This window comes from Theileria parva (assembly GCF_000165365.1).
Source record: "Theileria parva strain Muguga chromosome 4 map unlocalized ctg_529, whole genome shotgun sequence".
NCBI classification, from domain to species: domain Eukaryota; phylum Apicomplexa; class Aconoidasida; order Piroplasmida; family Theileriidae; genus Theileria; species Theileria parva.
The window spans coordinates 644,325-664,181 of NW_876246.1; the positions used below are offsets into that span (position 1 = coordinate 644,325).

Here is a 19,857-nt window from a genome sequence, read left to right on the forward strand (position 1 = left end):
TATCATTCTCCGATTGTTACTGTCAAACATGACTGAGTTTTACTCAGGAACGCCAGTGCCTCACCACTATTTTTATCATAACATTCCAAAACCTACAATTTTCATAAAATCCAAAAAAGCAATTAATTTATTATGAAAATACGGGAAATTGAGTTAAATTCACAGGTACCTTTACGTTTGATAAGGAATCTTGAGAGTTGGCAACTAGTGTGAACGGGAGTATATTGTTGAGATCTGTGGTTGTTGAGAACTCTAGCTTGACTGAATCTGACTCTGAAAATGTGGGAACTACCCAGACTAATGAATCTGGGTTAGAATCCACATTTCCTCCCTCATTATAGTTTACTTTTATGTTATCAAATCTCGAGTGTAGGACTTGAAATGTGAGATCGGTGAACGTAAGTTCAGAGTTATTTGTTATTTCTATCACTACTACACATTCTGTGGCGCCCTCACTAGGCCAACAAGTAACACTTAGCGGGAAATCATCCTAAAAACCCATTTGAACCACTGTGCAATTGTGTAATTTATGTTTATACAAACTTGTAGTATGTGTTTATACAAACTTGTAGTTTGTGTTTGAAATATATAATTTATATGTATAAAACATGCTACCTCTGATAGTTTATATTTCCATTTAATAATTGAGAGTGGTTGTGCCAAGTTGAACCCGTTTTGAAGTTCAATTTTAGATTTAGTAACCATTTTTTTGTCGACCATCGGGTGATATTTCATTTTAATATCCTTATTTGAGGTAAACTAAGAAAAAATAAGTTCTTTAACTAATACTTGTAGCGATGCGGACTGTGCTTGTTCCTCAAACACTGTTGTAACCAGTTCTCCTTGTACGTTCAGAGAATCAACATCTATAAACTAGTTATTTTTAGAGCAAATACCTCCGTCCAAGTGTAGATTTCCGTTACAAGTCTCGATGATTTGGACAACAGCTGGTGCCTCGCCTTCAACAATCTTGGCAATTTCCTTTTCCTTCAACTTCTTAATTGTATTATATGGTGATAAATTACGAGCCTAAATATTGTAAGTTAATTATAATGGTACTTGTAATTGGATTTTCGGTTCCTGTTGAACAGGTGGCGGTTCTTGATAACTCGAGTGAGAAGTGGGATATGAAGGATCAATAAATAGTTTATCAAGTTGTTTTCTCTTTTCCATCTTTGATGACATCTCACGCCTCTTCTCCTCCTCTCGAACCTTGGTTTTTTCGACCTTTTTGTGCATTTTCTCTTCATAGGAGTCCATCTCAATATACACTTTAATCTGGTCAAACGCCATGTTTTCACCCTGATTATTACTCACTAACTCATCCATGTAAAAGAGTATGTCAAAAATATTCTTGAGTATATTCTCTTCGTTAATAACGGGTTTAACCAAATTCTAAATATTTTTAAGGAATTGTGGGTGTTTTGTACCTGAACTATTTCACATAAAGTCTTTAGGACTATTAAATCTTCAATAATGTTTGAGTCCAAGGTCGTCATTACAAATACATAGAAATTATCAACCAGTTGATATAGAAAGCGGTTCTTATCGCTTTCAACAAAGGTATGGTCACCACCTAAAAAGTAATTTTATTAGTATGAAAACTGACTTTTGTTCTCTATTAACCTTAAAAAATTTGAAAAACAAGATTCTATTTCCTCCCTAGTCATTTGAGTGTGCTGGCGAGATACCAAAATCCTCATCTCTGAGGCCAAACCCGTACTGAGAATACTCATTTGAAAATAAACAACCAAATTAAAAAAGAAATAAAAGTAAAATTAGGTTGTTCAATGAGTTTGATTATCCAGATTTGCAAAAATATTAAAAAATAATAAACAGTTTAAATAGATTGTTAAAAAGTTTAAAATGGATGAAATTAATTTTAATAATACTCATCTGTGGATTAAAATTAAAAACATTTGGAAAAATATAAATATGAATGATTTATAGGTTAGAATCTGAACAATTTCCCACCACCAGATACACATGACGATCTAAGCTAAAATAATTTTAATTTTAATGTAAAATATATGTATAAATAAATTGGTCTATGTAGTGAGGATGAAAAATGCCAGAAGTAAACCAAAATAGATTAACTATTTCAGAATCTCATGTCGAGAGCTTCAACACATTTATCGACCATTATTCTTTCAACATGGTCAACAATATACCTCCAGTATACATCACATATAATGCAGATTCCTTAAAGTCCTTTTTAAACCCAAAGGATACTCCTTACTGTTAGTGTTCCTAATCTAACAAAATAATTTTTAGACGTAAAAGTTAGTATAATATCCCTAAAAATAGGATATCCAACTAGACCAGGCTCAGAATGTATCGGAACTAGCCAGAAGATGTACCCAAGGCACGCAAAAATAAGCCATACAACCTATGAAGCGCCACTGGTAGTCACATTCGGGATCAAGTTTTTCGAATCTGAGTCTATTATCACAAAGGAGGTGCCAGTAGGTCATATTCCTATAATGGTCAGATCAAACAGATGTAATTTGAAAGGTTGGTTTTGTCAAATATTAAATTACTGAGAATATTCCAAAATGACAAATTTACAGGCTTATCTGGAGAAGAGATGATCAAACAGGGAGAAGATGCAGACGAACCAGGCGGCTATTTTATAATTAAAGGGAACGAAAAAATGTTAAGACAACTTATAGTTCCGAGATCTAATTATCCAATCGCATTTAAATCAGACTCAAACTCACAGAAGAATGTTCTATTCACAGAATACTCAATATTCATGCGATGCCAATCGTAAGAATAGAAGTTAGTGCTTAAGAATTATTTAGGGATTTGGATGGTACTTGCGTCTCTAATTACCTACACCTAACAATCAATAAAAGGTGTATGTTCAGAGTTATCGTAAGGAACTCGATAGTTCTGGTCCCGCTCTTTTTACTCCTGAGAGCTTTGTTGCCGTTCCTGAGCGAGGACGAATTTAAAAGAAAATTACTGGAAAATTGCTCAAATAACCAGGAAATGACAGTGCTGTATCATAGAATATTTCTGGATATGGTACAGTGCGACCCAGTCCTATCGGATATAGACTTCATACAAAATAGGGTAATTCAAATCGTTAATCTAATTTTTAGTACCTCTACCGGTTGGGGAAGGCTTGTTGGAATCAAGTTAGTCAATATTTACACCCAGGATCAACGTTTGAAGAATGTGCACACCACCTGATAAAGTATTTTGTCATTATACACGCAAAATCTAATTTGGACAAGTTTCGAACACTCCTCTTCATGTTTAATAAACTAGTGAATTTGTCAAACGGGAATATTCAGGTATCAGAATATACATTTAAATGACATAATAGAGTGAGAGCTATGATTCCTTTGCGTTCCAAGAGTTGTTGCTGCCAGGACAGTCATATTCGTGTATTTTGAAGGAGAGTTTATACCTGTCCCTGACTAGAATAAGAACGGTCTACAACCTTGAAATAAATAACTTTCTGAATCACCTGAAAGGTAATTAACTCAACTGTTAAATTTGGTTAGGTAAAAGAGGATTTAAGAGAAACTATGCTGGAGTTGGAAAGCTGGAAAATCTAGACCAGGACTTGGAAGAGGAAATGGTAAGAAAGTTTATGAACTCCGTGAACCTGTTCAACTTTGCAATTAACAAAGTAGCACCTGAAATTACGAAAAAGGTCCACCACTTTCTATCAACAGGCAATGCATTTAATACCCACTATGAACTTAACCAGAACACCGGGTTTGCCCTGGTGTTGGACAGGATTAACTATCACAGGTTCTCAAGTCACTTGAGATCAGTGCACAGAGGAAACATATTTATGAAGATGCGTTCAACACAAGTAAGGAAGCTGCTGGGGGAAACTTGGGGCTTTATCTGCCCAGTTCACACTCCAGATGGAGCACCGTGTGGTCTGCTACTCCACTTATCACAATACGCAAAACCAGTGACAACCCCCAACAAACCCTCATACCTTAACTCTATTAAGTCATTTCTGAAGTCACAACCGCTACATATTAGTGGATCAACGAATAAAGTAAATGGTGGGAATGATAGAATACCTTTAGTAGTTGACGGGATCCCAATATCATACGTGAACTTAGAAGATGTGGAGGAGTTTTACGATAAGTTGAAGACATCAAAAAACCTTGAAAAGTTCGGCATGTGCAGACACTTTGAAACATGCGCAATTAGAGATAAGTTTGGAGTTTTCTCATCGATATATATCATGACTTTTCCGGGAAGATTGGTGAGACCGGTGAGAAATATAAAGGACAACCAAATCGAGCTAATAGGACCAATCACACAGTTATGGTCTACAATAGCTATAAATGAGTACGAATTGAATAAATCCCACAATAAACTATTGGATTTACAAGCTAATCCGAGCGCTATGAATAAAGTTCAAGTTCCAAAGCCTTTAAAGAGCCTGAAGGATAATGAATTGGACAACTGTCCAGTTCTTTATGAATACGTAGAACTGGATATGTGTTGTATATTAAGTTTGTCAGCCAGTTTGACACCGTTCAGTAATCATAACCAAAGCCCGAGAAACATGTATCAGTGTCAAATGCTTAAACAAAGTGTGGGAATTCCATTCCACTCACAGTTCTACAGATCTGAAGTGAAAACATATGTGCTAACAAGTCTTCAAAGACCACTAGTGGCAACTAAGGAATATGAAAAGATGGGATTTCAAGATTACCCAACAGGAGTAAACTGTGTAGTTGCGATTATAGCGCATTCAGGATTTGACATGGAAGATGCAATGATACTTAACAAAGCATCGGTAGATAGAGGGCTGTTTAACTCATTTATATACAAGTCGAAAGTGATAGACTTAAACTCCCAAGCGTCGAGCACCAAGGAAAGAGGTGGAACAGTGGAATATTTCAATAACATGGATAAAGATAGTAAATTAATAGTCAAGAAACTGGATTTTGACGGGTTGCCACGACTGGGAGAAAAACTAACTAAAAATAGTCCATTTTACAGAATAGAAGAAAGGGGTAAAAATAATATAGTAAATGATAAAGTTGTAAAGTATACAGAGGAACCAGCAATAGTAGACCAAATCACACTTGTCGGTAAATCTGAGATTACAGTGGGAGACAAAATCAGCTGCCCAGGACTAAAACATGATAGAGCAATAATTAAGCTAAGAGTGTTAAGGTCACCAATTGTGGGAGATAAGTTTGCAAGTCGACATGGCCAAAAGGGAATTCTCTCAGCAGTTTGGCCCACAGAGGACATGCCATTCTTGGAAAATGGAATTGTTCCAGACGTCATATTTAACCCACACGGCTTACCATCGAGAATGACCATAGGTATTTTTCAACTACTCATTGTTAATGTGAATTATACTGATTGAAACCACATATAATATTGATTATTCTTTGTCAAATCGTTTTTAGGAAAGCTTATTGAGGGAATGGCTGGAAAAGTTGCCTCAATTTACGGAAAGCCCCAGGACTCAACGTGTTTCCAGGCCTATTATTCAGAAAACCCTGAGAACGGAGATGAAGAAATGGAAGAAGTGGATGTGGTTGATTATTTCGGGAAGAGCTTAATTAAATCAGGATATGAATATTACGGTACGGAATCTATGTATTGTGGAACATTGGGAACTGAGATACAGACACATATTTTTGTGGGACTGATATACTACCAGAGACTAAGACACATGGTCTCAGATAAAGCGCAGGTATTCTATACTTAAAAATAAGTGTAATAGGTGAGATCAACTGGGCCGGTGGATACAATAACGAAGCAACCAGTAAAGGGAAGGAAAAATCTTGGAGGTATAAGGTTCGGAGAAATGGAACGAGATGCACTCATAGCACATGGAACAGCAAATTTACTGCAAGATAGACTACTTCACTGTTCAGATGCACATATGGCATATGTCTGTCCTAAATGCGGATCTATCCTCTCACCGTCAATATCATCCCTGGAGGCAAACACGAAACGGCAAGTCTCAATATGTACAATATGCCAAGTTAACTGTAAATTGGTCACAATACCATACGTCCTAAGGTAAAATAACCACTAAAATAATTAAATTTAGATATGTCGCAAACGAGCTAGCGACGATGAATATTGGAATAAAGTTACATTTGTCACAACTGGGATCTAGAATCGACTCATAATTTAATACATTACATATATTTGATACATAATGGAACTAGAATGAATTTTTTATATTTTCTAAAATTTATAGCAATTTTAATTGCAAAAAACGGGAAAGGACATTTAAATTTATTAAATAGAAATCTTAATGAGACAAAAATACATTCTTTATTTGAAAAAGGTAAAGGCGGTGAGGCAAATAAGTCTAAGTCTGAAGTTGAGCCCATAGTGGAAAATGAGTCAATTAACTTTAAAACAACAAAAATCGTAGTAGGATTAGGTAAGATAATATGTTAACAAATTTTTTAAGAATATCTGGGAGCGGGATATGATATTGTTAAGGCAAACACGATGGGTGATGCCGACCAAGCAGAGGATTTGGGGTACAGAGCCCCAGTGATAGATTTCACGTGGGCACAAACTGATGTGGGAGTTACAAACAGTCTGGACTCATTACAACCAGTAGGAGGATGGGTAAGGCCTAAAGTGTCATGTGGAGAGTCTGAAAATGTACAAATAAGCCTACATAAAAATTTTTATTCTTTGCTTATAATGGTTTATTAGGTTACTGAAATAGAGTCGATAAGTAAATTGAAAGATGTTACGGAGTCTGACGTTGGAGTGAATGTAAAGATTCCAAATGTTGGAACAGGATCATTGAACACACAATATCAAGAATTGAAAAAAGATTCAGAACATACAAACAATAAATTGTATACAAACTCATACTACTGTTTCACCTATGCAGCTGGAATACCTCCAACACTTGATTGGTAAATAATATTTAGAAAATTATAATTAGGTCCACAACTGAGGATTTTAATTTATCAGTTTCTGAATTACCAAAGAAAATTAAAGACTATGAAAAGTGCACACCAGAGGGATACAAGAACAGGATAAAAGAATGCAAGGATCTGGTTAAGTGGATGGAGTTTTTCTCAGAGTTTGGAACACACGTTGTTGTTCAAGTGCATTTGGGTGAGGAACCACTAAAATAATGTATTTTAGGAGGAAAGTTAACTAGATATTTGAGTGTTCCATCTAGCATAATTGAATCTCTGGCAAATAAAGGCTTAGATGTAAATGCAGCAATAGGAGCAGTAATATCAGGCGTTTCAGCAAACATAGCAGTGGGAGTGTCAAAGTCAGAGGAAAGCGAAATAAAACAACTAAAAAAATCATCAAAACTAAAATTTAGTGTTTTGGGAGGAATTCATCCCGATAGAAACATATCACCCACATCAATAAGGAAATGGAAATCAACAGTCCCAAGATACCCAATGCCTATAAAGATTGATGTGGAGAGTATAAGTACATTCTTGCCAAGATCATATTATAACTCGTTCAAAGAAGCGTTGAGTTTTTATATAACACTAAACAAAGCTCTTCCTTGGGATATTGAGCAAAAGAATAAAAGACTTATGACCATGAAGTCACTAGTGAGTATAATACAAGTATTAAAATGTTTAGTTGGTAAATTCAAAGCAGATATTAGTTACAAACAAAAATGATGAATTACCTGTGGCCAAATGTCAAGATGGAAAAAGAGTGCTTTTTGGATTCATTATAAACATTAACGAAGATTTAAGCACCTCTGTGTATTCATGTGTACAAAATAAGTAATGATTAATGAATTATATCTTTTCAGAAAGTTTTGCACCATTGATGAAATTCAAGGAAAATCTACAGTAATTATATATACACTTTGCGGGAATTCATTGGGGCTTGAATTCAAAACTATTTATGAAAATGGAAATGACAAAGATGTAAAAAATAGGGTGTTTATAGTTTTATAGATTTTGGAATGTGACGATGGAGATGAAGTAGTTACTGGATTTAATATATCAATAAAGGATAACAGAATGATACCGTGTAAAACTGGCGAATCATCTTGTAAGAGTGAAAAGAATGGATCATCAATTATAATTTGCACAGACAAGAGATTACCTGAATTAAGAGTAAAAATTATATTATTTACACACATATACACTAATAATTAAATATACAGAGTGTTGAAACTAAAAGTCAGATTGTGAAGAATGGTAAGGTCGATTTTGGAGATAATAAACAAACACTTTCTGGTTTGTTTAAATTTTATAAAAAATTTAGGATTTTCTGCTTGTATCGATGAAAAGTCAAAAGTAGAAAAATGCCAGCCGTTTGCTAAAGGGTGTAAATTAATCACAAAGGATAATTGTATGTCATCGTTCGGCTGGGGAATTTTTATTAACTAACATGTATTAAACATTTAATATAATGATGATTTACACAATGCAAAGATCATGCTCTTTTTATTCGATTTAGCAGAACAACTTTGAGTGTGTTTCTGGCAAAATTGTATGTCGTCCAAATTTAAAGTGTCTTTTTCGGGAAAGTTTGCAACATGTCCTGATAACTCAATAATGTAACTAAACTACCAGTAATGATTTTGTAACCATCAGAGCAAGAAACTTTGTCATCAGCGTAGTTGTTGGAAACTAAAACTTTCAGTTGAAGCTACACACAAATATGACTTTGCTGTTAACCTTGTTAATATTATCCAGTTGTGAATAACACAAGGCCCAAATGTAAGAAGTTTCATTATCATTAAGATCATATTTGCAAGATTTATTTCCTAAAAATCATTGTTGTATGGTTATATACCATATTCACATTCCCTTATTGATGTAATTATCCCGTCAACTGTAACAATCACTAGCCCAATTTGTATCAGTGAATAATTTGGGCATTCTATTTCAGTGTTTTTCTGTAAATTACATTGTTAGAATATATTTAGCATAATAGTTTACTTACATCATCCGCGTTGGACATCTTCAATATTTGCTCCACTCCAGGTTGTAACCCATAAGAACATGTTATCCAGTGAAATGAATGCTCTACATTTTCATAGGTTGGAATTATGCACTCTTTCCTACAAATAGTGAAATAAAAACTATTATAGATATTTATTAACATTTTAGATTTGCAGTAGCTGACGCCTAGTAACTTTTCATTTCCGAATATAAGAGAAATGCCCATGAGGACTTTTGACCCTCTAGGGCATTTGATTTTATTATCACGGTTCCATGAAACAATAGTAGTCCCATTTTCAATCTGAATTAATATTCTGTTAAATGAGATACCTCCTTAGAAAGTTCAATTGAATTGCCACTTATCATCTTTAATTTTTCGTAGCTTATACCGTTCAGTATAGCATATTGATGTAGGGCCTGATCATAGGATTGGTGCATAGCCGGATGCATCAATGTTTTTAAACTAGTCGAAACAACTCCAATTGGCATTGGATTTTCAGCTACAGTTTCTGCCCAGTGCGCAAATTCATTGTCATCCATTGGGAAATTAGGCATTTTACCACCCAACACCGACATTTTTTTCTGGCCAATTTCATCAAGCCTAGATTTCTTGCCACCCATGTCTAGATTCAACTTAACATTGCCTGAGCCTAATTCAGTTCTAACTTCAGCTTCTATATCTATTCCTTTCTTCTTGAGTTCTTCTAAAGTTGATGAATCAAATACCATAGTTTGGTTTATCTTACCACCTACACAAATAGTACATATACATATGTGTATGTTATGTAGGGTATACTATATTGTATATACCCAGAGTAAGTTGATTATTAAAATGAGTCCCAAACACCTCAAAGAATTTAATCCAGGGCTTAATAGACTTACATTCTTCATCAGATAAATTCAATTTGTTATCAATGTTACAATTTTTTATTACTTTAGAACTTAAGATTGGTAGTCTGGAAAGTGTGCGGTTAAAGTACTCAGTATATCCCCTTGAAAATATATTAACTAATATTCATACCACTTTAAATTTAAAGGAATTCCAACTTGATATCTAACGCACTGTTCAGTTTTATTGTATATCTTCTGTCGTTTTGATCTAAATCATGTAAAATTTTTGCATGCATACTTGAAGTTCATTAAAGCGTTTTTGTACTCTAGGGAACCAGTAAATGAATTTTCGGGAATATCTCCATTCAATTTGGTACTTGCTGATAAAGAATCCTTAAGTTCTTCCAAATTGCTTATTTCATTTATCTAATTAATGTAATAATTAGTTTACTTACTTTGGTTGATCTACTACATGAAAACACAGGTCTGACCCACCCGCCGACTGGGTGCAACGATCCTAAAGTAGGAGAGTATCCTTCGGAGTTTTTTCTCCAGGCAAATTCTATTATTGGCGCCCTGTATCCAGGGTCTAACAGCGTCGAATCACTCCCAACAGAATTGGCGTAAATTGAATCGTAGCCAACCCCAAGGTAGTCTGTGACATAAAATTGATATAATATGTTATACCAAGACCAGGGCATCCACGATCAAACTCGCTAGTCATGCTATTTGCCATCATATCCTCTATATCTTGGTCCAAAAGGTTTTCTATTTTAAGCTATAAACCCACACACTTACACACCAACCTTTATTTTTATTTTTTGGAGTTTTATTACTATTTATGTAATCAGAATCTGGATAGTTAATGCCTAAGTAATTTAAACTAGCAAGTAAATGACATGATTCAGGGAAATAAATTAGCATAAACAAGGGTATCAAAATTTTAACTCTCATTTTTGGGTTAAATAGGGAATTAACATATTAAGGAATAAAATATAATTTATAGTTAAAGAAATATTATATGGAAGGAATTAAAAAATGTATAGAAAATTAGGAAGGAACATCTAAGAATCTATGAGAAAAGAAATTGTATAAAAATATCAAATCTTAAATCAAATATCTTATTGTTTTTTTATTTTTATGTTTATATAAATTTTTATTTAATTAAAGATGAAAATTTTATTTTAATCAAAAATGAGTGTGTAACAAATCAGGTTTCATAATCATTCATATTATTTTTTTACCGTGATACAATATTTAACCATAAATATACAAAATTCATTTAGTAATGAATCTTGTTAAATTATTTAGGTATCAAAAAATATATTCTGCGGTTCCTAGAAGGGGAATTGATGAGTTATGGAAGGGTATGTATGCATATTAGTTTTGCTAAATTAATATTTAGGTGGTTATCTTGACCCGGATACTCCATTTAGTCAGAAAGAGAAGCTTTCTACCACTGGTTACCCTTGGCCTTCTTACCTTCTACGTCAGAAAAGTTTTGAGGATTTAAGAAGCCTCTACTTTTCATGTTTAAAGGAGAAGAATCTTCTCCTCGGTGAAAGATGGGCTGCACTTCAAAACCATATTAAGCCTCCAAAACATGGAAGACTCAAGAAGGTATTTTAAATAAAGGATTTAATATTCAGGTTAAACTTACCATGAAACGTATACTTGGTGTTATAACTAGGAGGGAGATCCACCAACAGTGTTTAAGGGCTAAACAAATTCTTAAAGCTCAGGTATTGATTCAAAATCAAGTAAATCACATAATTCTAGGAAGAAAAGGAAGTTCTTGAGACCAGGATGTTTAAACTGAAGGAACTTTTAAATGAACTTAACTTCAAGATTAAGAGGTTGTTTCCCAACATTTTATTACCTGTAGGTCAAAATCGCAGGACTCTTTGTCCAAAACAGGATGGCTTAAAACAGTTTCTAAGATTGAAAGTGAAATGGAAGAGATTGAGCTGAAGCTACAACCTCTTAGGAAAGGTTTGTTTTTGGGTTTATAATTGTTTTTCAGAAACTCTTCAACTCAGGACCCCAAACTGGCGTTACGAGAGGAAGTACTCAGACCTTCCAGGGAGAATCACCTGGAACAGAGACTACATACCTGCACTAAAGAATACACTACACAGGCCATTTAAATTTTATTGATAATATACTGAATAAAATACAAATTAAATTAAAAATTAAGAAAACGACCAATCATTGGTGGTATGTACTACATAAAATCCCTTGTACTCGCTTAATTTAACCTCTGGTAGGATCTTTCTACTCTTCTTGTGCGATTTGGACTTCCTCTTCTTCCGTTCAACCATTTCTGACTTAGCATTTTGTGTTTTAACTTCGTTGCTTGCTTTCAGTGGCTTTTCTTGGTTACTATTGTACAGCTCATCCTCTTTAGATACCATTCTGAAAGAGTCCGACTTCTCTTCAAATGTACGTTGTGGGTCTGAAGCCATAGATTCCAAGCTGTAACCAGAACCATCGTAAATTTGTCTCTTTTCCTCAAACTTATGGTTCCGCGTTAATTCAGGTTCAACAGTCGAATCTAAATACTTAATATTTCTGGTCCTTTCAGACTTTAGATCTGAACTGTCCAATTCTCTAGGCTGAGTTCTATTTGATTTCCCATTCACAACACAAATCTTCTCGTATGGTCCATCAACTTTGTCCAATAACTTATCTGATCTAGGGCTAGTCCTCTTTTTAGGCGATAACTTTATCAAACTAACTCTTTCTGAATCTCCAATCGGGTCAAAGATCGGGTTTACTATTGTCCAGGAGTTTTCAATAATTTGTAATTCAGTTAATTCATTCAGCTCTGATAGTTCATTATCACCCAAAACCATATCAAATGACTGATAAGATTCAATGTTACCACGATCAGAATCACTGCATATTGTTGACATTTCTCTTAAAGGCATCGATCTAGAGAGTTCAGGCCTCTTTCCAGTTTCCTCCATTTCTGGTTCTGAGTATTTAACCTTCTTAACGTCACTTTCTTTGAGTTTATCAGGTATCTTAGGGACATACAATTCTCCTTCAGGACTTAACCTTAATATTTCAAGGTCTTCATCAACAATTTCAGGATCTGTTCCTCTATCGACCCTACGTTCATCCACAGTCAAAGTACATTTATCGGACTTAGTTATTGATGTTCTAGTCAAGGAAGATTTGTAATTTATATATTCCTCCAGATCATTAGTAGATGTTGAAGCATCCAATTTGGGCAATGACACTGTGGAACTTGACTTACGTAGCGTTTCAGGAGCATATGCTGGTACACTAGTTCTCAGTGAGGTTGAAGTAGTTTCATCTACTTTCGCTTTTAGTTTACTGTCATCTGATGTTGATTTGTCAACATTTGAATGTATTTCTCTAGTAACCACTGCTTTATCGTCTTTAGGTTTTACTACATGCGTTGACAAGGTGAGCCATTCATCACTACGTGTCCTGTCTTTAAGTTTAGTTCTCGAGATTTGCTTTTCAGTCTTCCTTTCCAGTACTGGATATGAATATGTGTCATAAGAGAGTGATTCCATACTATAACCTTGAACAGGTTCCCTCGTAATCTTATGCGGGAATTCATGAGCCGAAGGGGCCTTTGTAATAGTATCTTGAGCAGGCTCCTTGTAGTTATATCTGTTATATTCTGGGTTCCTCGTAACTAATTTATTACTAGTCCTTTCAGTTTCTTTACATGCTCTACTGTCTGATTTCGAGGGTATAATCGGTTTAAGCTCATAAAACTCTAAAACATATTATATTTATAAATAAGGTTACCTCTAGGCAGAGGGACATGGACCATGGGTTTTCTGGGACTTTTTTCTTCAGAACTTCCTGTTCTTTTAATAATATCAATCAATGCGTCAATCTCCTCGGATTGCTGTCTGAGATTTAATTTTTGAAATGTGTCCTTATTTTTAAGTTGCTTTTGAGCCCTCTTTAACCTCAGATCATAAATAGATTTTTTCATCAATGAATTATATTTATCTCTATTAAATCTTTGGCCTACATAATTGTGCTGCGATTTAACATTTTTCGACTTGATAACATTGGACTGTCTTGCCATTTCCATGATAATGTTCATCTTTTCTTTTTTCGCCATTGATATGACCTGTAAGGTCGGATTCCGCGTATTAAGATCCGGCATTTCCGTTATCTTATTTAAATGAGAATTATTTACAAAATTTTACTAAATGTGTATGTATTTTACACTTTATCTTTGGTCCTATTGTCTAACCAAAGATACTTTCTATTTTTAGAAGGGTTTTATTATTTTTATATTTTCGACTTTTATTTTTACTTTCACGTTTACTTTTCTAGATTTCGCGTCTCTCCTTCCGTGCAAGTCCCAGTGCAGTTAGGCACTCCATGTTTTATCCTACTTGGTTTCCTCCAGCACATTTTGGTTTTTTACAATTAATTAACTTATTTTTTCTTCATTTAATTTTTCCATTATCCCAATTTTCGGAATCTGGCTCTTTTTCCTCTCATTTTCAAGTTGGTCTCTCAGCCTCCTTCATCCACTTATCAATAATTTACCATTTCCCTGAAATTACTCACTTTCCCCTTTGATTAAATAATATGTATTTATGAAAATTTAAAAAATAAGTTAAAATAAGGTTTCGTTGAAATATTCTGTTGTTCCAGCCTAATTTATTCCAGCCTTTCTGTTCTGGGCTTTCTGTTCTAGGCTTCGGTTAAAATTAACTTTGGATAAATTGCCATCGCCATTAACTCCTGTAGGAGTAGTTTGCAGGCGTAGGGAATTGTGACTTGTGAGATTTGTGTCTTATTATCGCATGCTGTGCACTGGAATGAGCTGTTGTTCAGGTTTGCTACTGAGAGTAGTCCGCAGAAATTGCAAACGTGTACTCTGTATGCGTCTGATTGATCAAATAACCTTTCCTTGAGCATCTTTGCTGCTCCGTGTGATATCATACAGTCACGTTCCATTTCTCCAAACCTGAGCCCACCTTCTCTAGAGCGTCCTTCTGTTGGCTGCCTTGTCAACATTGTTACTGGCCCTCTAGCTCTAGCATGTATTTTATCCTCCACCATATGTTTCAATCTTTGGTAATATGTTGGACCAACAAATATCTTACTCGCCATCAGGTTACCTATTTATTCGTTAATTTAGTTAATATATGTGTATATTAAACCTGTGAATCCGTTATGGAAGGCTTCATTTCCGTATCTCGAGTATCTGCACTTGAATAAACGGTTAGAAATCTGGTCCAGTGTCATTTTACTGAATGGTGTTGCGTCACCTTCCATACCAACCAGAGATCCAACTTTCCCTATAAAATTATCATATTTCAGTCAATATACTAATATATATATATATATATAAATATATTAATATATATAAATTGTTGTGTAAAAAGTTACCTAGTAAACACTCAATCAGGTGTCCTATTGTCATTCTTGAGGGCACGGCGTGTGGGTTCATGATAATATCAGGTACTATCCCATCACATGTGAATGGGAGATCTTCCATTCTAAACGTCATTCCTATCGTTCCTTTCTGGCCATGTCTGCTTGCGAACTTATCTCCAATTTGGGGCACTCTTATACTTCGCACCTTTACTTTTGTGAATTTACACCCCTTGTTGTTTACTGTTAAAAGAACGTTATCCACCACTCCATTTTCGTTAGGTCTCAGGCAACAACTACAGTCCATTCTCAAATTCATTTCAGAGGTGTATTGTGGGTTATTTGGGTCTGCTTCCACTGGTGATGATCTTCCTATTATGATGTCATCTCCCAATACTCTGCTTCCTGGCTCAACAAGCCCATCATTATCTAGTTTCGAGTAATCCCCCCTCTTCAAATTTAAGAAGTTTCCTACTCAGAATTGATATATGTAATAGTAATTAGTAATTATATGTAATTAACTAGATGATTTGTACCTGATGCTGTTGGTTTGGTGAACGACTCGATAACTGTGCTACCCAAATACTTTTCCTCCGATGAATATGTCCTGTTGAACACTGATCTAAACAGTCCTCTATCAATTGATGACTGATTCATGATTAGTGAGTCTTCCTGGTTGTATCCTACACGTGTTGTTAATCCAATTAAGTATACCTGTGTAGCACATAATTGCCACTATGGAGTTAATTCCTGCAGGTAGTTCTCTAAACCTTAAAAACTCCATTGATCTTGTGCACACTAATGGCTTCTGTGGATAATATAGTACATGGCTTAGAGTATCCATTCTTAAGTTATAGTTTGTGCTGTACACTCCCATGGCTTGCTTCCCCATAGCCGACTGGTATGTGTTCCTTGGACTCTGGTTCTGGTCTGGGAAGGGTATAATAGAGGCACACACTCCCAATATCATGCTCGGGTGTATTTCACAGTGTGTGTAACTGTTGCAGTAGTTATTATTATTCACAAGATCGTCTGGAAACATTGCTATCATACATATCTCCTCCTCCTCACAATCAATGTACTCCACCACTCCTGTCTCCAGCAGTCCTGACCAGGTCAATTGACGGTTTTCTATCATGTCAGCGTGCTTCTTTGTTATCAACAGTCGGTTATTCTCAACTATATACAAGGGCCTCATTGAACGACCTAAAATCATTTTTATGTTGTGAAAAAATTTAAGTTAGGTGAAAATATTAAAATTGTGTAAAATTATGAAAATTACCTGCATCTGTGAATATTTTAATCTCGTTTGACATGATATCTCTTACTATTGACGTTTCGCTACTTATATTTCCCTTCCTTCTCAGCTCCAACAGTACGTTTACCAAAGAATCTGGCTGGTTGAAAACTCCTACCCAGGTACCGTTTAGGAATATCTTAACTCTGTCTTTTATCAAAATTGGACTTATTTCATCCAAAGAGTCCATTCCAAACTCCAGCAAAAAGTCCAGGATTGTGCTTGATAGGCTTCCGACACTTATATAACACATCAATGCTAGGTTCTTTACCAAACCAACGGCTTGCCCTTCTGGGGTTTCTGCTGGGCATATCATTCCCCAATGTGTATTGTGTAACTGTCTCGGCTTTGCCATTTTCCCTTCTCTTCCTACAATTTTTATTGTTTTAAATCAATTTTTTACCTAGTGGTGTGTTTAATCTTCTAAGGTGTGACAAATATGATGCAAATGTTAAACGATTCAAGACTTGTGAAACTCCTGTTCTCACTACATTTCCATCCTTATCTCTTCCCCAATTTCCTAAATCATCATTTAAACCAAGAATTAATATATTTTTGGGTAACATGACTTAATATTAGTTAGTTTAATTAAACGTTATCTGGGTTATTAAGAATACCCGTTAGGAGTTGATATTGTAGGCCTTGTGTTATTTGTGAGCAAGATTTAATAGCTCCTGCCACGTCAAACGAGCGTCCTGAATCAATTTGATTTTTTAGGAACCTTTCAACATCCTTGGCCAGCTTTCTAAACAATGTCCCAAAGCTACTTGCCATTAGGGACCCAGCTAGATCTAGTCTTTTCTTTCCGAAGTGTTCTCTGTCATCTTCATTTATACGTCCTAACTGGTTTAGGAGTAGCCTGTGTATCATGTACCCCAGGTAAAAACACTTTTTAGACTCAGAACCCACTTCTGTCCCAACGTGTGGTAAGAAGTGACGGCGTAGTGTTTCCTTAGCAAAATTTAGACGCTCCTCGTGAAGTGCTCCCACTGTAGGGCCTCTTTTACCTAATCAAACACATTTATGCAGTTGACTATCAAATTTAACTAAACATTGAATAAGTATATACCTATAAAGTCAAGGCATTGTTCTTGTGAAGTGAATTCCGAACATTCTTCAAGGCTTGCTCTCATTAACGACAGCATTTGAGTGTCTGAGAAATCGTACACTATTCTCTGGAGTATATCCCTGTCTGAGATACACCCAAGTGCTCTGAAAAGTATCGGAACTGGTATATCACTTCTGATATACGGGAGTACTGCCACCATCTTATCTGGATAAAATTTAAAGTTGAATATACAATAAAACTATCTACAAATAAGCCTAATAATACTTTTTGTGAGTTGCGAATTTGAAATCATAATTGTAAGGGATGTAACTCCCTGGATGAAGTCAGGTTGTGATCTAAGCTGTGCAACTGCTGAATACTTGGAGTTTTTCTTATTGAAAACATAGACGAAGTTGTTCGCCATTCTCTCCTGAGCTATTAAAACTCTCTCTCCTCCGTTAACAACGAAGTAACCTCCTTGGTCAAATACACACTCGCCGATATCTGACAAATCCCGGTCGTTAAGGCCTCTGGTCCAGCAGTATGAGGACTTGTGCATCATTGGCATTCTACACAGAGGAACTCTTGGGTACACTGTGGAGTCTGTTTGGACCAGCTTTCCATTTTCATTAACAAATGTCTCCTGCTCAATGTCAATGTACACTTGGGAGGCGTATGTTAAGTTTCTCAGTCTTGCTTCTTGCGGCCATATGTGTTTGAAAACTCCATCCTTCTCTTCCACCGAAGGCTTGTTTAGAGATAGCTGGCCAAATTTTAATCTATAGAGTATACTATTTTCCTCCTCCTCTTCAGGTCGATAATTTGGCTGCGGCCTAAATAAAAGTTTAGTATAAAACGTTCATACGTGATCTCAATTGGTGGGTGTGCGTCTATGATCTCCTGCATACGATATGTTATGAAATCATTAAAACTTTCAATTTGTTGGTGAACCAACCCGTGTTCATTAAAAAATGAACCTAATCAGTAAATTACATAAATCACATAAGTTATGAAGAAAATGATAATAATTATTATTAATAATGAAATGGTTAAAATTGTATGTTGATATACCTATGACCTTCCAGGTATCCTCCTCTGTGAAATTCTCATCTACAGCCTTTAAATATTGAGAGTGATCAAGATCCTGATCGATATCATATTTTGGGGGTGAGTATTCGGAAAAGGTGCTGTTGATGTATTGAGATTCTAAGAATAAAATTGTTTAGTGAGATTTTAAACAAACCTGATAACCTTTCCGATCCAGAAACGTGTTGTGTAGAAGTAAAATAAAAATCAGAATCCATTTATAAATTTAAAACTTAATAAAAGTCCACTTGACATTGGTAATGTTGCCTCCCCACCATCAACTTGACGAAATATTATTTACTTCAAGTTAATTTATTTCTAGAAACCAAAACACAAATCAATTAGACTTGTAATTTATTTGTATTTATTTTGATTCTTGATATAAGTTGAGATACATAAAGTTTTAAACATAAACTTCTATGTACGTTTCAATAGAAGATTTTAAAGATCATCTCAGTTAAAATAAATAATAAAAATGGACAACAGCAATGTGGCTTATCAGAGAAAGAATCATGTCTTATCGGATTCCTCGAATAGGCTTAAAACACTCGTTAAGGGTGATCACGAAGACGACGAAGACGAGTTGAAGAGTGTTCCAGCCTTGGATACTAGCAAAAAGGACTCAAATGCATTGGAAAAAAAGAAACCAGACACGAAGGTCGCTAATGTTGATGATGAGGATGAAGTTGTTGAGGAAGGAGACCCAAATAGAGTACGCTTGTGTGGGTACCTGCAATTACATTTGTATTTCTTTTCTTTGTTATTCGGAGGATTTGTTTGCTACTTTCGACACCACGAGGCAATAAAAGATACCTACCCGAGGTTTTTGAAGAATTTTTACCTTTTGCTCAAGAGAAGGAACGCACATGTATTTGCAGAACATGGGTTCAAATTGTGGACCAATCTTAGCGAGAAAACGAAAAAAACCATAGTAAGATATTTCAGTTATGGAACAATTTTCCTAAACCTTTATCCAGTTCTAACTTCACCTTCCAAGCCAAGGAAGAACAAAGATGGAGAGGTTATTCCCGATCCTCAAAGAGAAGCCCAGGTAAAGCTCAACAAGACTGTTATTAAATATGGTTCGTCCTTTTTCAGAACTATCTCTGCAACCCTTTTTTGTGGATTACTAGGCTATGATTTGGCGTATAACCTCCCATATCTCAAGGCTCTATTTACCAGAAAATAATTTTCTAACAACACACAAAACTATATTATAAACTATGTTATCTAATATAAAAAAATATGTATTTTAATATTCTGTACTTCTAGGAACGATGTTTTCTTACATGTAGGTA

The 19,857-nt window shown here is 35.1% G+C and overlaps 9 protein-coding genes across 9 annotated transcripts; 5 read left to right on the plus strand and 4 right to left on the minus strand.

Annotated features, from left to right (window-relative positions):
• Positions 1-2: 2 nt before the first annotated feature.
• Positions 3-1,970, minus strand: TpMuguga_04g02080 (putative coatomer subunit delta; the record flags this gene model as incomplete). The annotated part of the gene is made up of 8 exons (XM_758875.2): positions 1,610-1,970; positions 1,431-1,576; positions 1,060-1,395; positions 897-1,029; positions 790-866; positions 616-759; positions 170-490; positions 3-92 (listed from the first exon to the last, which is right to left on the minus strand). Exons 1-8 carry the CDS (start codon positions 1,734-1,736, stop codon positions 3-5), a joined length of 1,374 nt encoding a protein of 457 aa, XP_763968.2. The 5' UTR covers positions 1,737-1,970.
• A 44-nt stretch (positions 1,971-2,014) lies between these two features.
• POLR1B (DNA-directed RNA polymerase subunit beta) lies at positions 2,015-6,154 on the plus strand. The gene is made up of 10 exons (XM_758876.2): positions 2,015-2,240; positions 2,275-2,514; positions 2,571-2,769; positions 2,805-3,078; positions 3,108-3,302; positions 3,335-3,485; positions 3,516-5,318; positions 5,406-5,695; positions 5,726-6,027; positions 6,059-6,154. Exons 1-10 carry the CDS (start codon positions 2,069-2,071, stop codon positions 6,138-6,140), a joined length of 3,708 nt encoding a protein of 1,235 aa, XP_763969.1. The 5' UTR covers positions 2,015-2,068; the 3' UTR covers positions 6,141-6,154.
• Positions 6,155-6,180: 26 nt separating this feature from the next.
• Positions 6,181-7,743, plus strand: TpMuguga_04g02045 (MAC/Perforin domain protein; the record flags this gene model as incomplete). Its single annotated transcript, XM_061306121.1, has 6 exons — positions 6,181-6,400; positions 6,431-6,630; positions 6,685-6,893; positions 6,923-7,098; positions 7,132-7,559; positions 7,591-7,743. The coding sequence occupies 6 exons, from the start codon at positions 6,181-6,183 to the stop codon at positions 7,741-7,743; spliced, it is 1,386 nt and encodes a 461-aa protein (XP_061161847.1).
• TpMuguga_04g02240 (uncharacterized protein) lies at positions 7,743-8,354 on the plus strand (the record flags this gene model as incomplete). The annotated part of the gene is made up of 4 exons (XM_758878.2): positions 7,743-7,886; positions 7,917-8,078; positions 8,129-8,201; positions 8,230-8,354. The coding sequence occupies 4 exons, from the start codon at positions 7,743-7,745 to the stop codon at positions 8,352-8,354; spliced, it is 504 nt and encodes a 167-aa protein (XP_763971.2).
• A 40-nt stretch (positions 8,355-8,394) lies between these two features.
• Positions 8,395-10,479, minus strand: TpMuguga_04g00337 (MAC/Perforin domain protein; the record flags this gene model as incomplete). Its single annotated transcript, XM_061305972.1, has 11 exons — positions 8,395-8,616; positions 8,646-8,734; positions 8,764-8,866; positions 8,914-9,031; positions 9,074-9,213; positions 9,243-9,661; positions 9,723-9,904; positions 9,934-10,011; positions 10,042-10,169; positions 10,199-10,398; positions 10,431-10,479. The coding sequence occupies 11 exons, from the start codon at positions 10,477-10,479 to the stop codon at positions 8,473-8,475; spliced, it is 1,650 nt and encodes a 549-aa protein (XP_061161139.1). The 3' UTR covers positions 8,395-8,472.
• A 458-nt stretch (positions 10,480-10,937) lies between these two features.
• Positions 10,938-11,918, plus strand: TpMuguga_04g00338 (Mitochondrial 39-S ribosomal protein L47 (MRP-L47) family protein). Its single transcript, XM_061305973.1, has 6 exons — positions 10,938-11,110; positions 11,149-11,363; positions 11,393-11,485; positions 11,523-11,599; positions 11,629-11,735; positions 11,767-11,918. The coding sequence occupies exons 1-6, from the start codon at positions 11,032-11,034 to the stop codon at positions 11,898-11,900; spliced, it is 705 nt and encodes a 234-aa protein (XP_061161140.1). The 5' UTR covers positions 10,938-11,031; the 3' UTR covers positions 11,901-11,918.
• A 17-nt stretch (positions 11,919-11,935) lies between these two features.
• On the minus strand, positions 11,936-13,902 carry TpMuguga_04g00339 (uncharacterized protein; the record flags this gene model as incomplete). The annotated part of the gene is made up of 2 exons (XM_758881.1): positions 11,936-13,500; positions 13,533-13,902. 2 exons carry the CDS (start codon positions 13,900-13,902, stop codon positions 11,936-11,938), a joined length of 1,935 nt encoding a protein of 644 aa, XP_763974.1.
• A 439-nt stretch (positions 13,903-14,341) lies between these two features.
• On the minus strand, positions 14,342-18,921 carry RPB2 (DNA-directed RNA polymerase II subunit 2). Its single transcript, XM_061305974.1, has 13 exons — positions 18,717-18,921; positions 18,545-18,679; positions 18,339-18,450; positions 17,759-18,306; positions 17,495-17,698; positions 17,043-17,432; positions 16,829-16,945; positions 16,411-16,794; positions 15,843-16,334; positions 15,665-15,811; positions 15,144-15,599; positions 14,915-15,052; positions 14,342-14,872 (listed from the first exon to the last, which is right to left on the minus strand). The coding sequence occupies exons 1-13, from the start codon at positions 18,775-18,777 to the stop codon at positions 14,442-14,444; spliced, it is 3,615 nt and encodes a 1,204-aa protein (XP_061161141.1). The 5' UTR covers positions 18,778-18,921; the 3' UTR covers positions 14,342-14,441.
• Positions 18,855-19,768, plus strand: TpMuguga_04g00341 (putative integral membrane protein). The gene has a single exon (XM_758883.2). It carries the CDS (start codon positions 19,035-19,037, stop codon positions 19,746-19,748), a length of 714 nt encoding a protein of 237 aa, XP_763976.1. The 5' UTR covers positions 18,855-19,034; the 3' UTR covers positions 19,749-19,768.
• Positions 19,769-19,857: the final 89 nt, after the last annotated feature.

What these genes read in the sequence shown, in the direction of transcription:
- POLR1B (XM_758876.2), top strand. Translation starts at nt 2,069, where the DNA reads ATGCCAGAAGTAAACCAAAATAGATTAACTATTTCAGAATCTCATGTC. An exon ending in ACCATCGAGAATGACCATAG is followed by an intron (nt 5,319 to 5,405) that starts GTATTTTTCAAC and finishes AATCGTTTTTAG; the next exon opens with GAAAGCTTATTGAGGGAATG. An exon ending in ACAATACCATACGTCCTAAG is followed by an intron (nt 6,028 to 6,058) that starts GTAAAATAACCA and finishes AATTAAATTTAG; the next exon opens with ATATGTCGCAAACGAGCTAG.
- TpMuguga_04g00338 (XM_061305973.1), top strand. Translation starts at nt 11,032, where the DNA reads ATGAATCTTGTTAAATTATTTAGGTATCAAAAAATATATTCTGCGGTT. An exon ending in CTTAACTTCAAGATTAAGAG is followed by an intron (nt 11,600 to 11,628) that starts GTTGTTTCCCAA and finishes TATTACCTGTAG; the next exon opens with GTCAAAATCGCAGGACTCTT. An exon ending in GCTACAACCTCTTAGGAAAG is followed by an intron (nt 11,736 to 11,766) that starts GTTTGTTTTTGG and finishes ATTGTTTTTCAG; the next exon opens with AAACTCTTCAACTCAGGACC.
- RPB2 (XM_061305974.1), bottom strand. Translation starts at nt 18,777, where the DNA reads ATGGATTCTGATTTTTATTTTACTTCTACACAACACGTTTCTGGATCG. An exon ending in ACAATGCCTTGACTTTATAG is followed by an intron (nt 17,433 to 17,494) that starts GTATATACTTAT and finishes GTGTTTGATTAG; the next exon opens with GTAAAAGAGGCCCTACAGTG. An exon ending in GGCAATTATGTGCTACACAG is followed by an intron (nt 15,812 to 15,842) that starts GTATACTTAATT and finishes CAACACGTGTAG; the next exon opens with GATACAACCAGGAAGACTCA.
- TpMuguga_04g00341 (XM_758883.2), top strand. Translation starts at nt 19,035, where the DNA reads ATGGACAACAGCAATGTGGCTTATCAGAGAAAGAATCATGTCTTATCG.